The sequence below is a fragment of the Poecilia reticulata genome, chromosome 20 (genome assembly GCF_904066995.2).
Source record: "Poecilia reticulata chromosome 20, P_reticulata-male-v2, whole genome shotgun sequence".
In the NCBI taxonomy this organism is placed as follows: Eukaryota; Metazoa; Chordata; class Actinopteri; order Cyprinodontiformes; family Poeciliidae; genus Poecilia; species Poecilia reticulata.
In genome coordinates this window covers 26,271,339-26,288,146 of record NC_088849.1, presented here as the reverse complement: position 1 = coordinate 26,288,146, position 16,808 = coordinate 26,271,339, and the positions used below count along the sequence as shown (strand labels likewise).

General features: G+C 46.3%; 2 protein-coding genes across 3 annotated transcripts; one reads left to right on the top strand and one right to left on the bottom strand.

The window, feature by feature from the left end:
* Positions 1–2,346: 2,346 nt before the first annotated feature.
* Positions 2,347–6,691, top strand: LOC145549498 (uncharacterized). The gene is made up of 4 exons (XM_081602026.1): positions 2,347–2,810; positions 2,982–4,176; positions 4,303–4,453; positions 6,604–6,691. Exons 1-4 carry the CDS (start codon positions 2,347–2,349, stop codon positions 6,654–6,656), a joined length of 1,863 nt encoding a protein of 620 aa, XP_081458152.1. The 3' UTR covers positions 6,657–6,691.
* An 803-nt stretch (positions 6,692–7,494) lies between these two features.
* On the bottom strand, positions 7,495–15,444 carry ssr1 (signal sequence receptor, alpha). Of its 2 annotated transcripts, XM_008396863.3 has the most exons (10): positions 15,272–15,444; positions 13,808–13,941; positions 13,577–13,670; positions 13,304–13,407; positions 13,057–13,215; positions 12,905–12,981; positions 12,750–12,828; positions 11,736–11,829; positions 11,573–11,587; positions 7,495–8,769 (listed from the first exon to the last, which is right to left on the bottom strand). In XM_008396863.3, the coding sequence occupies exons 1-10, from the start codon at positions 15,339–15,341 to the stop codon at positions 8,702–8,704; spliced, it is 894 nt and encodes a 297-aa protein (XP_008395085.1). In that variant the 5' UTR covers positions 15,342–15,444; the 3' UTR covers positions 7,495–8,701. The 2 variants fall into 2 exon arrangements, with proteins under 2 accessions (XP_008395085.1, XP_008395086.1); XM_008396864.3 differs by lacking the exon at positions 11,573–11,587.
* Positions 15,445–16,808: the final 1,364 nt, after the last annotated feature.

Below are 16,808 nucleotides of genomic sequence, written 5' to 3'. Positions count from 1 at the left end.
AGTTTTATTTCTCGGACGTTTACGGTAAATAAAAAAATTAAAATAAGAAAAATCTAGTTATTTCCACGCAGTGTCCAGAAAGATGTTGTCCTGCTCGTTGCCTAACAGCTTCGGTCAGCATCCAGAGTTATTTATGCTTTATTTTATAATATATTCAGCATCCAGAGTTATTTATGCTTTATTTTATAATATATTCAGCATCCAGAGTTATTTATGCTTTTTTTTATAATATATTCAGCATCCAGAGTTATTTATGCTTTTTTTATAATATATTCAGCATCCAGAGTTATTTATGCTTTTTTTATAATATATTCAGCATCCAGAGTTATTTATGCTTTTTTTATAATATATTCAGCATCCAGAGTTATTTATGCTTTTTTTAAATAATATATTTAGCATCCAGCGGTATTCATGCTTTATTTAGGACATATTCCGTGCAGTTAAAAAAAAAAATTGAAATATTAAAAAGGTAGATTAGCTACAGGGACAAAATATCCCGCGGGACCAAATTTATAGTCAAACAGTATTTGTAGTAATAGAGACGCTAAACGGGACTAATGTCTTGTTTACAGTTTGGTAACGATATTGGAAACAGCAAAAATCATTTATGTTAATATGTTTGATTAACATAGCAGCTTAATTAAATAAAATTTACCGTAAATGTCTGAGAAACATAACACAGGTATGACGGATTTATAAGAAATCTACTGAGTAAGCAGTATGTGACGTAACATCGATGTGCGCATTACCGTAAGGTATGCTGGATTGACGGGTATGATAGATAGTCAGTACTCCTGTTCTATGACAGGAAGCTGAGTAGTATAAAAGTTGAATGGTGAAAATAGCACAAAGTTTGCAGAAGAAGAGGAGGGACCGATGGTTCCCTGCCATCCCCCACTTCCAGGTCAGACTTGTGGGAATATAATGTATTTATTGCCCACAGATTCTCTTTTTTTCATAGTGTATGCTCACTGTGTGCTATTATTAAACCTAGCAACAGTTGCCATGCTGCTGACAACAATGTCATCAGCATGACTTCAAAGGATGTCTGTGTCATAAGGCCTTTCAAAGGACAACTTTGTGATGTCATAGAGTTCGTGACTCTATGACATCATAGAGTCACGGACTCAGATAATTCTCTGGTTAGAAAGATCAGAAAGACTTTTTCCCTACTTGTATTCGAGTGAAAACTGCCTTAGAGAAGATTATTTAGACACCTTAGCAATGAAGACGTGTGAGAAAAATTCACAAAGTCAAGAGCATTTCACACCTAAGGTCTCTTTTTGGCAAGAAGAAGAAACAAGGTGGTTTAACACGGTCGAGCAAAGACAAACTTTCCTAGATTATACCAATATTAACTTCCTCGATGGACTTCTCTGGCAAGTGATTGACAAGGCAGCAGATGAACCGACTCTGCATATCGTGAGAGAAACCTTTTGGCAGGAACACCAGGAAGTTTTGACCTTACTTCTGAAACAAACAGGAGGATTAAATGTGGATGCACTGTCAGAGGTTTCAGAAGATCTCAGTGAACGGATTTTCCAAAGCCTTGCTGAAGACGAATTCCACTTTGCTTCTGGGCTGCATTTAATTGGACTTCTTGATTCTCCAGAAGGGCGTGAAGTTATAGTCAAAAAAATCAAACACCACCTGGAGAATCCTTCTGCTCAAAGGAAAATGTTTGCAGAAACAAAAAGAAAGATCAAAAACACCTTTTATGATACTGAGGACGACTTGTTTTCAAATGAAACTGCCTGAGTGAGGACTATACCCAGGCAGGCTTCGACCCTGGACAGTTTTTGAGGGACGGGACACGGATGGGTTTCAAACATGGAACTGAAGAAGATAGACGAAAAGTGGTCAACAATATTCTATGGCAATTCATTGACAAGTCCCGTCTTCAGTCAAGATATACTGCAAACAAAATTAAACACACCATTTTTGTGCAAAAGAAGCTCGGTGATAAACTTTGGGACAAAGTGAAAGATATAGATTTTATCATTTTCGACGGCATGGAAGAAAAACTCTGCCAGGATATCTTTCAACTGTTGTGTGGAAATCGCAGGACAGTTAAAGATTTCCTTTTTAAGATGCTCAAAAGAGACAACAGAATAGTCATCTATAAGGTCTTTGAATGTTTCAGAAGAACCCTTTCCCGTCCCAGAAAGGTCCATTTAAAGACAAGTCATCTTAAAAGGGCCTGGCAGTGGATACAACATGCCGTCTGCTGTGGAGACAGTTCAGATGACCACGAAATTCAAGGACGAAATCACTATGACTCGGTACTGGACACTGGATTGGAACTGCACTCTGACTTGAAACAAGACTCAGAGTCGGAACGTGACTATGACTCAGGTATGGACGCGGACTCGGAACCGGACTCTGAGTCAGGAGTGGACTCTGAGTGGGAACCTGCCTCCAAGGTTGGACCTGCCTCAGAGCCTGGACCTGCTTCTGAGCCTGGACCTGCCTCCGAGTCAGGACCTGCCTCAGAGCCTGGACCTGCTTCTGAGCCTGGACTTGCCTCCGAGTCAGGACCGGCCTCCGAGTCAGGACCTGCCTCAGAGCCTGGACCTGCTTCTGAGCCTGGACCTGCCTCCGAGTCAGGACCGGCCTCCGAGGCTGGAGCTGCCTCCGAGTCAGGACCGGCCTCCGAGTCAGGACCTGCCTCAGAGCCTGGACCTGCTTCTGAGCCTGGACCTGCCTCCGAGTCAGGACCGGCCTCCGAGTCAGGACCGGACTCCGAGCCTGGACCAGCCTCCGAGCCTGGACCTGCCCCCGAGCCTGGACCTGCCCCAGAGCCTGGACCTGCCTCAGAGCCTGGACCTGCCTCCGAGTCAGGACCGGCCTCCGAGTCAGGACCGGACTCCGAGCCTGGACCAGCCTCCGAGCCTGGACCTGCCCCCGAGCCTGGACCTGCCTCAGAGCCTGGACCTGCCTCAGAGCCTGGACCTGCCTCCGAGTCAGGACCGGCCTCCGAGTCAGGACCGGACTCCGAGCCTGGACCAGCCTCTGAGCCTGGACCTGCCCCCGAGCCTGGACCTGCCTCAGAGCCTGGACCTGCCCCCGAGCCTGGACCTGCCTCCGAGTCAGGACCGGCCTCCGAGGCTGGAGCTGCCTCCGAGTCAGGACCGGCCTCCGAGTCAGGACCTGCCTCAGAGCCTGGACCTGCTTCTGAGCCTGGACCTGCCTCCGAGTCAGGACCGGCCTCCGAGTCAGGACCGGACTCCGAGCCTGGACCAGCCTCCGAGCCTGGACCTGCCCCCGAGCCTGGACCTGCCCCAGAGCCTGGACCTGCCTCAGAGCCTGGACCTGCCTCCGAGTCAGGACCGGCCTCCGAGTCAGGACCGGACTCCGAGCCTGGACCAGCCTCCGAGCCTGGACCTGCCCCCGAGCCTGGACCTGCCTCAGAGCCTGGACCTGCCTCAGAGCCTGGACCTGCCTCCGAGTCAGGACCGGCCTCCGAGTCAGGACCGGACTCCGAGCCTGGACCAGCCTCTGAGCCTGGACCTGCCCCCGAGCCTGGACCTGCCTCAGAGCCTGGACCTGCCCCCGAGCCTGGACCTGCCTCCGAGTCAGGACCGGCCTCCGAGTCAGGACCGGACTCCGAGCCTGGACCAGCCTCCGAGCCTGGACCTGCCCCCGAGCCTGGACCTGCCTCAGAGCCTGGACCTGCCTCAGAGCCTGGACCTGCCTCCGAGTCAGGACCGGCCTCCGAGTCAGGACCGGACTCCGAGCCTGGACCAGCCTCTGAGCCTGGACCTGCCTCCGAGTCAGGACCGGCCTCCGAGTCAGGACCGGACTCCGAGCCTGGACCTGCCCCCGAGCCTGGACCTGCCTCTGAGCCTGGACCTGCCTCAGAGCCTGGACCTGCCTCAGAGCCTGGACCTGCCTCAGAATCAGGACCTGCCTCCGAGTCAGGACCTGCCTCAGAGCCTGGACCTGCTTCTGAGCCTGGACCAGCCTCCGAGCCTGGACCGGCCTTTCAGTCCCTACGAGTCAAAATCGTTCTCCAACCCGGGACCTGCCGGGTCAGAATCGTCCTCTGAATTGGGACAGGTCTCTGAGTCTGGATCCAGCAGCACAGGTAACACATGGAACACCAAGGAAGAAGACATGCAGTGGCAGAACAGAAGTACCATAGACGAGGAAGGTGGACCTAAATACATAGGGAAGGTAATCAGGAAACAAGACACACCTGGGAAGCAATCAACAGGGAAGACAGGAACAGAAACACAGAAAACCTGAAAATAACTACACGGAAAACAGGGATCACAACAATACCTGTTTTTCCCAAAAAAGCCCAACAAAAAACGAAGAACCAGGAGGCGGACTCCTCGAAGGAGGTCTGGCGGACGTCGTCAGCACGGGAACCGGAGTCATGGAGGCGGACGGCGCCGGCGGAGGAAACGGACCTGGAAGACCGGCTGGAGGCGTGGGCTCTGGAGCACAGGTAGGTGGAAACTCAGGAGTATCCTTCCTTCCTTCCTTCCTTCCTTCCTTCCTTCCTTCCTTCCTTCCTTCCTTCCTTCCTTCCTTCCTTCCTTCCTTCCTTCCTTCCTTCCTTCCTTCCTTCCTTCCTTCCTTCCTTCCTACCTACCTACCTACCTACCTACCTACCTACCTACCTACCTACCTACCTACCTACCTACCTACCTACCTACCTACCTACCTACCTACCTACCTACCTAACTACCTACCCACCTGTCTGTCTATCTATCTATCTATCTATCTATCTATCTATCTATCTATCTATCTATCTATCTATCTATCTATCTATCTATCTATCTATCTATCTATCTATCTATCTACGTGTAGTTATATATATAACTATATATATATTTATAGATAAATATATCTATCGTTCTATCTATATATACATATATAAAATATTTATATAGTTCTATATATAAATCTATATAAATATATATTCATAGATTGATATATATATATATTAATATATATATATATATATATATCACTATATATATATAGTGATATATATATAGTATAATAGTTATATATAAATCTATATAAATAATATATATAATATAAATAATATATATATATATAAATCTATCTATCTATAGTATATATATATATATATGGATAAATCTATCAAGAAAATAAATTTAAAATATGATCGTTTTAAAACTTAGCAACATGTCTTGATTGAAATAGCCTAATTTCAGATTAATAACTTATTCTGCCCTATTGACATTTATGCTACCTGTAGTTACAGCAGATCTTCTGTTCTGCCCTTTGTCTGTGTGGGAAACAATCAGAGGTTCCAGCTTCACACTGGTCTGTGAAAAGCCATAAAACATCCTGAGTTCAGGCCAGTGGAGGAGAAGCTCTGCTACCACTTTGTTTAGATAATGGTGACAACTGGTGTTTGATCTTGGAAACAAATCACACTGAGTTTCTAACTAAAGAGCAGAGATACGCCTTATTTGAATAAATTAGGAACAAGAATACTCCTTTACTATAAAAGTTTGAACACAGGAGTAACTAATCAGATTGGAATACATTTCTTGTTAAAGCATTTTTTCCATGACAGTATCATCTGCATAGAAGTGATACGAGACATTTTTAAAAGCTTCTAACTCTTAAATGTATTGAAAAGGTAGAATGCAAACTAAAACGAATGCTTGCAGTAGCTCCAACAGATCAATTTTCTGATTAATTACCTACATTAATTACCAGACCTCTGGATGGCATTTGCTGATTGAATGTTTTAATAATGCCCAAGGGCGCGGAAAAGGGGTGAAAAGTGATGACAATTCTAGGCATAGACAGAATATATCCTTATATTATGTCTATCGTTAAAACTAAGAAAATAGGCTTCAATAGCAGAAAGGATAAGATAAATATCAGAATATAAAAGGTAGAGCATAAAATATATCTCTGTAGTTTTTTCTGAAACCATTGGAGTTAAAACACATTTTACACTTTTCCTCTCCATATCACATCCCGTCAGAGCCGTAAATTGCTCACCGTATTTTCCGCACTACAAGGCGCCTAAAAAACCTTCAATTTCCTGAAAAGCCAACAGTGCGCCTTATAATCCGGTGAGCCTTATATATGGACCAATATTGAGCCACAACAGGTCTAGCAACTACGGTAAGCAGCCGCCAACTTCATTTTTGCCCGTAGAAGAAGAAGCGCGTGGTGCATGCTGGGATAGTTGTCAGAACGCTGACGCTATTGTGGCCTCTACTGCGCATGCGGGACACTGGAGAACACGTACAGGTCAGGTCGCGTTTATGTGGAAGTGTGAAAAAAAAATAAAAATTCGATTTGACAAAAAAATTGGAATTGAGTCACTTTATTGTGAACCATTAGCATTCACATCCTGACCCGCTATTTTTGCTTGACGTCGGTACTACGTCAACTGCAACCCAGCAATTTTTGTTTTCTTTTAAAGTCTCGCGTTTTCCTCCAGATTTAGGACGATGATCACTGGGTGTGTTGGTTTGGGTCACCATGTTTTCTGCTGGTTCTGGTCCACTGTGGTTTCAAGAAAACTTCTTCCAGAACGTTCAGGAGGACTTTATGGTTCCTTCTGCTCACCAGCTTTACGGAAATGATTTCACTTTCCAGCAGGACCTGGCACCGGCCCACACTGCCAACAGTACCAACATCTGCTTGAGTAACCATGGTAACACCAGCAAACGGGCCTGACCAGAACCAGACAGAGAATCTACGGGGCATCGTCCACAGAAAGGCGAGAGCTAAGCTGCTGCTTGTGCCTCCAATAAATGAATTCAAACAAACCAGATCTGAAATGTTTCAGAATTAAAATTTAAGTGATATTTGATGGTTTCAGATGGTCCATAAATTAAAACTATTTTAACATTTAAAATAACTGGAAAGTTTGTAAAAATGTTACTAAAAGTATGATTGTGTTACCATGGTTACAATCAGCCGAGCTAAAGTTTGTCAATAAACATGTCAGCAAATAACCAATTATTTAAGCTCCGCCCCTTTTCCCAGGATTAAAACCGTTGGTGGTGCTGATGTTCTGAACACAACGGACCAACATTTCAGTGATGTCCCAATTTATTCAGATGTTCGTTTATGGAATACTGCATGGATGAAATCCTGGAAACCACAAAATGGCCGATCATGTTTTTACAAAAAGCCTTCAAATAAAAGGTTGTAGTAAATAATTTCTTCCAGGCCTTAAACAAATTAAGGTCTCCACTTTCCAGGTTGATCTTTCAGTTCTAGCAACTTGTCCTAAAATCTATTTTGGTGAATAAAAAAAATAGAAATTTTATGAAAAACAAAGATGCAGCGACATCTGGTGGCAAATTGAAGGATTGCAAACTGAATATTCGTCTGTGACACACACGGTTATTGACATAAAATGGCACTGAAGTGACGTATGAAAATATAAAGTATCATTTCTAGGTTGTTCAATAAAAAATATGAAAATTGGAACAAAAATGATGTTATTTTTACACAACAAAAGTGAAAAGAAAACAGAAGCATTTTTACAGCAAATCATCAGTTTATTTTCTGCATCTTCAAAAGCAAATCAAAGAAAAAGCCTGAAACTGAATGACGTCAGTCCAGGAAGAGCCGAGTCTCCGCTGCTTGTTCCGATTCTTCACAGTAAAATTCAAATTAACAGAATCCAACAAACAGCCTCTGAACCGCAAACACCGCCCCCTGGTGGTGAGTCAAACACCACAGAAGCCCCGCCCATTTAAGACCAAACTGGAATATATTAGCCACTTCATTTTCCAGAAACCAGTGCTTCCAGTTCAACGTCTTCCCGACCTGATGGTGGAGGTTCTGGGTCCAGACGGGCGGCTTGGAGAGAAACCGTTCAGCAGGTTTTAACTAGACCATTACCCAGAAAAACCTCCAGATCACCTCTACAGGAGCCCAGCCTCATGAAACAAATCATAAAATACCCGATGACCCTGAACGCATCACCACAAGCAGCTACAGACCTTTTTAATTCACCAGGCTGCAGATTTAACCTGTTTTTATTCTGGATTAATCCAGATTTCAGGGAGAAATCATTAACGGCATAAAAATTAACTTTAATCAATCAAATTTAGAGGTTTTCTGATCAGATATCAGGATGTTTGGTGGCATAAATGTAAGAGAAAAGGTGAGATTTTCCAACATAAAAAAACTAAAAGATTGACAGAAAGTTTAAAAAATTCAAAGTGATCCAAATGTTGACAACGTTTCAGATTCAAACCCTGAAACTAAAGAAAAGCATCAAGTGGAGAGCAGGAGATGAAAGTTCATCTAAAGAGGAACTGGGTCAGGGCTGCGACTAACCAACCAGTGTTTAACCTGCTGAGTCGACAAAAGCTGCTCCCTCCCACAAACATCCTGAAGCTGAAAGTGAAACACGAGGCAGAGAGGAAACAGCAGGCGGCGCCGTCTCCAGGCAACGACAGCAGTTTATCACTACGGCTTAAAAAACAACAAATCCTCTCCTCTGGTTAGAAAAAACAAAACAACCTTTAACTGAAAAGCAGTGGAGTCGTGTGTGTGTGTGTGTGTGTGTGTGTGTGTTCGACAGTCTTTAAGCTGAAAGTGGAGCCAGCCGTCGCTGTGCTTGGCACTGGTTCAAGTTCCTCAGCAGACGGACGGACTGAGCGCGCTCAGACGGCCCTCAGTCCTCCTCTTCCTCCTGTCATGGCGGACAGATGAAGGGTTGCCATGGGGCCCGTCACTCGTCTGAGCCGGCCGAGCGTTTCTGGTTCCGCTTGCGAGGAGATCGTCTGGGAGAAGCTTTGTCTGGAGAACGAAACGAGAATCTGGCTCAACATCCAAACAAACGCTCAGCGTGAACCGACAGGCTGCGGGGCAGCAGGCAGGCTGCGGGGTCTTAAGGCAGGCTGCGGGGTCTTAAGGCAGGCTGCGGGGTCTTAAGGCAGGCTGCGGGGTCTTAAGGCAGGCTGCGGGGTCTTAAGGCAGGCTGCGGGGTCTTAAGGCAGGCTGCGGGGTCTTAAGGCAGGCTGCGGGGTCTTAAGGCAGGCTGCGGGGCAGCAGGCAGGCTGCGGGGTCTTAAGGCAGGCTGCGGGGTCTTCGGGCAGGCTGCGGGGTCTTAAGGCAGGCTGCGGGGTCTTAAGGCAGGCTGCGGGGTCTTAAGGCAGGCTGCGGGGTCTTAAGGCAGGCTGCGGGGCAGCAGGCAGGCTGCGGGGTCTTAAGGCAGGCTGCGGGGTCTTAAGGCAGGCTGCGGGGTCTTAAGGCAGGCTGCGGGGCAGCAGACAGGCTGCGGGGTCTTAAGGCAGGCTGCGGGGCAGCAGGCAGGCTGCGGGGTCTTAAGGCAGGCTGCGGGGCAGCAGGCAGGCTGCGGGGTCTTAAGGCAGGCTGCGGGGCAGCAGGCAGGCTGCGGGGTCTTAAGGCAGGCTGCGGGGTCTTAGGGCAGGCTGCGGGGTCTTCGGGCAGGCTGCGGGGTCTTAAGGCAGGCTGCGGGGTCTTAAGGCAGGCTGCGGGGTCTTAAGGCAGGCTGCGGGGCAGCAGACAGGCTGCGGGGTCTTAAGGCAGGCTGTGGGGCAGCAGGCAGGCTGCGGGGTCTTAAGGCAGGCTGCGGGGTCTTAAGGCAGGCTGCGGGGTCTTCGGGCAGGCTGCGGGGTCTTAAGGCAGGCTGCGGGGTCTTCGGGCAGGCTGCAGGTCTTAAGGCAGGCTGCGGGGTCTTAAGGCAGGCTGCGGGGCAGCAGGCAGGCTGCGGGGTCTTAAGGCAGGCTGCGGGGTCTTAAGGCAGGCTGCGGGGTCTTCGGGCAGGCTGCGGGGTCTTAAGGCAGGCTGCGGGGTCTTAAGGCAGGCTGCGGGGTCTTAAGGCAGGCTGCGGGGTCTTAAGGCAGGCTGCGGGGTCTTCGGGCAGGCTGCGGGGTCTTCGGGCAGGCTGCGGGGTCTTAAGGCAGGCTGCGGGGTCTTAAGGCAGGCTGCGGGGCAGCAGGCAGGCTGCGGGGTCTTAAGGCAGGCTGCGGGGTCTTAAGGCAGGCTGCGGGGCAGCAGACAGGCTGCGGGGTCTTAAGGCAGGCTGCGGGGCAGCAGGCAGGCTGCGGGGTCTTAAGGCAGGCTGCGGGGTCTTAAGGCAGGCTGCGGGGCAGCAGGCAGGCTGCGGGGTCTTAAGGCAGGCTGCGGGGTCTTAAGGCAGGCTGCGGGGTCTTCGGGCAGGCTGCGGGGTCTTAAGGCAGGCTGCGGGGTCTTAAGGCAGGCTGCGGGGTCTTAAGGCAGGCTGCGGGGTCTTAAGGCAGGCTGCGGGGCAGCAGGCAGGCTGCGGGGTCTTAAGGCAGGCTGCGGGGTCTTAAGGCAGGCTGCGGGGCAGCAGACAGGCTGCGGGGTCTTAAGGCAGGCTGCGGGGTCTTAAGGCAGGCTGCGGGGCAGCAGGCAGGCTGCGGGGTCTTAAGGCAGGCTGCGGGGTCTTAAGGCAGGCTGCGGGGTCTTAAGGCAGGCTGCGGGGCAGCAGGCAGGCTGCGGGGTCTTAAGGCAGGCTGCGGGGTCTTAAGGCAGGCTGCGGGGTCTTAAGGCAGGCTGCGGGGTCTTAAGGCAGGCTGCGGGGTCTTAAGGCAGGCTGCGGGGTCTTAAGGCAGGCTGCGGGGCAGCAGACAGGCTGCGGGGTCTTAAGGCAGGCTGCGGGGTCTTAAGGCAGGCTGCGGGGTCTTAAGGCAGGCTGCGGGGTCTTAAGGCAGGCTGCGGGGCAGCAGGCAGGCTGCGGGGTCTTCGGGCAGGCTGCGGGGTCTTAAGGCAGGCTGCGGGGTCTTCGGGCAGGCTGCGGGGTCTTAAGGCAGGCTGCGGGGTCTTAAGGCAGGCTGCGGGGTCTTAAGGCAGGCTGCGGGGTCTTAAGGCAGGCTGCGGGGTCTTAAGGCAGGCTGCGGGGTCTTAAGGCAGGCTGCGGGGTCTTAAGGCAGGCTGCGGGGTCTTAAGGCAGGCTGCGGGGCAGCAGACAGGCTGCGGGGTCTTAAGGCAGGCTGCGGGGTCTTAAGGCAGGCTGCGGGGTCTTAAGGCAGGCTGCGGGGTCTTAAGGCAGGCTGCGGGGTCTTAAGGCAGGCTGCAGGGCAGCAGGCAGGCTGCGGGGTCGCAGACACATGAAACTGACTAAACAGGAATCATTACTGTTCCAGATTTAACAATGAGATGAAAACTAGACCCAATTTACAGGTTTAAATTGTTTACATTGTTTTGAAGATAAACTATCTAAATGGATTGTTAAAGAATTTTAATTCTAATGAAGATTAGGTATTAACAGGGATCCACTAGATTCCTATAAACTCCAGTTTGACAGGAAACAGGATTTTAGTCCCTGAAGGATGAAGAAGCTCTCAGGTTTTTATAGATTTCCTGGAGAAAATGTTTCATCAGTCGATCAAACAAAGTTTCTCTGATTCTGAAGCATCAAGTAGAAAAAGGGAGAAATGTTGAAAAGCAGCAGAGAAACTGAAGGAATCCAGGAGAGAAAGAGATCCAGAGGAATAAACTGGATCATAGAGCTGCAGAAGTAGAATCAGCTTCCTGTCACACACACACACACACACACACACACACACACACACACACACACACACACACACACAGAAACATGCAGCAGCCTCACCTCTGCGGCTCTGCACTGAAGACGCAGGAAAAACACGACAGCAAGGAAAGGGAGAGAGAGACAGAGGAAGGTAAGTGAACCACAAGCTCTGAGGGTTCAAAGGTTACTGTGGGGGCGGCCTTGGACTAGACCACCTGTCCAGCAGCAGTAGAGTGGTACGTACTGATCTGGTTGAGCGTCTCCTGAGGGATCCAGCTCAGATCCACGTCGTTGTGGCTCGATGTTCCCGTTTCCACCTTAGGAGCCGGGCGCCGCCTCTGCAGGCAGACAGAGGTCAAGAGGTCAACGCAGGGTCAGCAGGTGCTACATCATTTATCATCAGAAACTTAATTACATGATAGAATTTTCATTAATAAACCTTAATAAACCTCACAAATTCTAATGAATGATGTTTGAGAACTCAGTGTTTTTATTGTTGATGGTTTTACTATTTTCTCCTCCATCAGTTCAATAGTTTGTTGCAGTAATTATTGTGATAAACAATATTGTTGTTTAGACCATTTTCATCTGATGTACTGATAATAAATCATGTCTGCCTTCTCAGAGATCAATAAACTGATATTTCAAATATCAAAGACAAAAAAGAAACCAAAACAAATAAAAACCATAAATTAAATACATTATTATGTTTCTGTAAACATAATCAGAAAATATTGATCATCAGAATGAAAATGACTGATCTCATTTTATTGATCAGATCCAGGAATGTTTCAACAGCAGCTTTTGTGTCAGTGGGACAGTAATGACTGTGACACTCAGTCACAACACAGTTCAAAGGTTAAAGGTGAACGCTACAGAAGTTCTTCTCAACGTCTAAACAGGAAGTGGAACTTTAATCTGTCAGAATAAATTTACATAATTTATCATTTTTCCATCAAACACTGGATGATAAAAGTTCAGTCTGGTGTTTTCAACTCAACTGGACAGTTTTTTTTACAAACTCTTCAGAATTCATTTTATGAATTATGAATTTGTTTTATTTATTTTGGATATTAAAATATCTTCCAGCTCCAGATAAAGTTTATTGATCTTTCAGAATCATTAGTGTTTTATCAGTTGAAAACAATATTATCGTTAATCTCTATAACTTTCAGTTTTTGGTCCAGCAGCTCTAGTGATGACAGGTCTACTGCTCAGCAGCCTGACCTCTGACCTCTGACCTCTGACACACTCTGACCTTTCTGGACTCCAGCAGCTGATGAAGGCCGACGATGACGAGCAGACCCAGACCGGACAGGAAGACGTACATGAAGATCCTGGAAGCAACAGAGAGGAGAAGTTAGACCGGCTGGACCAGAACCAGAACCAGAACCAGGACTCTGCAGTGTTTACGTTTCTCCGTCCAGCCCGTCCTCCTTCTCAGTGATGGTGACGGTCTGGTTGAAGACGGCGTCCTGGAAGACGTTTCCCTGCAGGAGGAAGAGGAGGAGAGAGGTCAGAGGTCAGCAGCAGGTTCTGGTCCGGTCGGCCAGGCCGGTCCTTACGCTGCTGTCCTTGTAGTTGAGGTTGATGACGAGTCCAAACGGCCGGCCTCCCATCGGCTCGGCCGGGATGAAGGAGTACTCGAAGGTGGCCTGGCGGCCCGGAGGAACCACGGTGCCCAGCTGCAGCGCCGTGAAGTTCTGGATGTAGAACTGGTAGTCCTGGCAACGACACAACCGGGTCAGATCACAGGGTAACCGGGCCGGGTTCTACCGAGCCGGGTTCTACCGGGTCGGGTTCTACCAGTACCTGAGGGTAACGGAAGGAGGCGTCCAGAGAATCCACCATGAAGTTCTCTCCTCCCTTGTTGGTGAAACCCAGAAGGAACTTCACAATGTTGTTGGCCGGGAAGTCTGGGAGAGAGAACCGGGTCAGAGAGAACCGGGTCAGAGCAGAACCAGAGAACCGGATCAGAGCAGAACCAGAGAACCGGGTCAGAGCAGAACCAGAGAACCGGGTCAGAGCAGAACCAGAGAACCGGGTCAGAGCAGAACCAGAGAACCGGGTCAGAACAACCATCACCTTCTCCTTTGACGAACAGGATGGTGGTGTCGGCGTTGGGCGAAGCCTTCACCTCTCCCACCAGCGCCTCCTCTTCCTCATCTTTCTCCTCCGTCTGAACAGAAACAGGAAGTGAGGTCACAACCAAACCAGCTGACTAATACAAATTAAAATCCACATTTTATGAAACATTTGCCATGTTTAATGTCTCTAAGGACCGAGCAGAGAGGTGGAGGTCAATCCAAACCTCACCAGTTCTGTGTTTTCATCGTCTTCTACTTCAGCTTCATCATCCTCATCTTCAGCCGTCACATCATCCACAACGTCTTCATCCACAGCCTCAGCCTCCTCATCCTCCGTCAGATCCTGGGCGCTCACCACCGGGCCTGAAGATCACAGAGAAGAACTGATGAAACTTTTTAAACTCTTTAGTGTCTCAGAGTTTCTGGAAACTAAAGCAGGACCAAGATGATGAAGATGATGACGGTGATGAAGATGATTAACATCAGATCCAGACAGTTGGAGGCGTTTTCCTGACATCATACAGTCAGATTATCAATATTATCATGATATGATAAAGTTTGTCCTCAACAGGGTGGACGAGACAATAAGGACTCGTCCACCCTGGGACGTTATATAGCAACAAACTTTTGATTCACAGCTGCCATGGAGATGCTGGACCCAGTTTCACAAATTAAAAAATATTCTGTTTAAAGGTCCAAACTGGGATCAAATCAAAAGTCAATGTAAATTAAAGCTGACACAAATATTAATATATATATTAGATTTAAAGAAGAGGAACAAAAAGTTAGAAGGAAGGAAATAAGACGGGTTATTTAGTGACCCAGAAACAAAGAGGATTCCTTAAAATAGATAGAAATGGAGATCAATATAAATAATGTGGCAAAAATTAGAACTGAATTTTGGTTTTGATTATATAGCAAATAATTAGCAGAAACGTCCAATTATGGACAAAACACAGAAACATGTAGTTAATTTACATTCACTCAGACAAAAACAACAACAAAATAAAGCTTTTGGTAAAATACATAAGTTCATCACATTCAATGATAATTAGAAATGAAGTTGATTTATTATGGTACATTATTCTCCTGTCAAACCGGATGTGAACTTCAGGATTGATCTCACAGCTTTAGTTCTTACTTTAGACCAAATAATCAAACTTAGACTGTAGATCAATAGAAAACAGAGAATAAAATTAAACCACTTCATTCTGAGATTATTTCCTAAATGACCAGCTCGGGACAAACTGACCCGTCTTAAACTAATGACGCCTTTTAGCGGCGTTTCCTGCTCTCTGCTGTTAACAGACACATTACTGACCTCACATGTAGCTTCATTAGTTTACTGTTAAATTAATATATGAGGAGGCGACTTTCATGTTCGCTCTCCGGCTAACAGCTAACGCTAAGGACACGTCAGTCTAAACACGAGCAGCAACTGCTTTCATGACAGCTGAAATTAATATGTTAAATGTAAAATTATCAACAATTAGTGACCAGCAAAGATACGGATGCCATACCAAACCCTTTACATTTTCATAAATACGCATTTCATGTGAAAAAAAATCTTGGTTTTATTGCAGTTCTCAACCTGCGTACGGCCTAGCTCTCATTAGCTAGTTAGCTCCACTGCTAACACCAGCATGGTGGATAACCTCCGTCTAAACCTCAAAACAGACAACTTGAAACTCACCATTGAGGAGAATGGTCACCGGGAAGGCTAACAGCAGTAGCAGCAACAGTTTAGGCAGAAACTTCATCATTTTCAAACAGGAATCAGTGCGTTTTCATTCAGTGTCGGTCAGACTGCAAGGCTGAAGCGCCTCCGTTCCCAGGTGACTTCTTCTGCTGTGGCACTAGAGCAGGAGGAACTGGCAGCGAACACCTGCTGCCCCCTGCCGTCCGAGCGCGTGTATTACAATCTGAATACAGTGAAAGTCCAAATAAATAAATATATAAACAAATAAATAAATTTTGAGCTAAACTGTTCTAATAATTCATCAAGAAAAATATCTCAACGTCAAATTTCCTGATAAAAATGTAAATATTTGTACACATTTTAATATTAGGAAGGAATGTAAGTCATCTAGAATTGGGCTGGAAAATTTCAGAACAAATATCAGTAAATTTAATGGCAGACCCAGAAAGTACACATCTCTAAAGAATAACGAGGCTGTTCATTTTTCATTTTATTAATTTTTTATTTTATGGAACAGTTATGATAAAAACTGAAAAGAGTGATTGATCATTCCAAATAAAATCTAAATAAGTTGATTATAACCTGTGTTAAGTTACAGACTATTAATGACATATAACTAATAATACAGAGAATGTCAAAAACCCTCAAAGCAAAATCAAAAAAAGTCTCAAAGTGTTTCTTTCAAAAATGAACATACAGATATATTTTGCAAATCATACCAGCTATTTTCCAGAAAACCAAACATTATAAATGTTCTCCAGCTTTAGTGATGCATATATTCAGAACATGATCAGATGCATTCATCACAGCAAGACAACAAATCCATAAAAATATGACACACTGGAGACAAATTCAAATATTCATGTCCAAAATCAGGAGTGAAGATATTCAGACGGACAGAAAAGTTTCATGTTCTCACGCAGCTTCAGTCCAAACACATGAAAAATTCACTTATCTGCACAGAAAAATGTTAAAAATAAAAAACACACAGAGGTCAGTGTGGCTGTTTCTGACCCAAATTGAGACTTTTAGTCTATGTGGAATTTATTCAACACATAAATTACAAAAACCAAACTGGTCATCAAACAAACTGAGGATGAACTCGTTTATCTGTTCTCCATTCCTTCAGCTGAATCACTTCAAAATAAAAGAGCCAAAAAGAAAATGTGGAATTTTTTGCATCTTTCTTCGTTTTTGTTTTTCTCCTAACAAAATGTCTGCAGTGATTTTCACTTGTTTTTAAATAAACCCAAACAGACATTTTTCAGTTTCTGCTCTAAAATCACCACATGGGGGTAAATTCTGCCTTTATTGCTCTGTGGATGAAACTGAAGATAAAATCTCAGCTTTACTCCGATAAAGTCCATAAACGACCCCATGAAGGTCATGAGAAGACGCGTTTTATTGGCTGTGACTTTAACACAGATCGACCTGAAACGGTTAAATATGGCTGATTTTATTTATTAAATAACCAAAATGTTGCATATTCAGTTTGTCATTTAGAGAAACAACTGATCCGGTTGAACCTGAA

Bases quoted from the DNA above. Each gene is read 5' to 3' on its own strand.
- LOC145549498 (XM_081602026.1), top strand. From the start codon at position 2,347: ATGACTCAGGTATGGACGCGGACTCGGAACCGGACTCTGAGTCAGGAG. The intron at 4,177-4,302 runs GTAATCAGGAAA...TTCCCAAAAAAG, and splicing joins GACCTAAATACATAGGGAAG to CCCAACAAAAAACGAAGAAC. The intron at 4,454-6,603 runs GTAGGTGGAAAC...TTCACTTTCCAG, and splicing joins GCGTGGGCTCTGGAGCACAG to CAGGACCTGGCACCGGCCCA.
- ssr1 (XM_008396863.3), bottom strand. From the start codon at position 15,341: ATGATGAAGTTTCTGCCTAAACTGTTGCTGCTACTGCTGTTAGCCTTC. The intron at 13,942-15,271 runs GTGAGTTTCAAG...TGTGATCTTCAG, and splicing joins GGTGACCATTCTCCTCAATG to GCCCGGTGGTGAGCGCCCAG. The intron at 12,829-12,904 runs GTAAACACTGCA...TGTTGCTTCCAG, and splicing joins GACGGGCTGGACGGAGAAAC to GATCTTCATGTACGTCTTCC.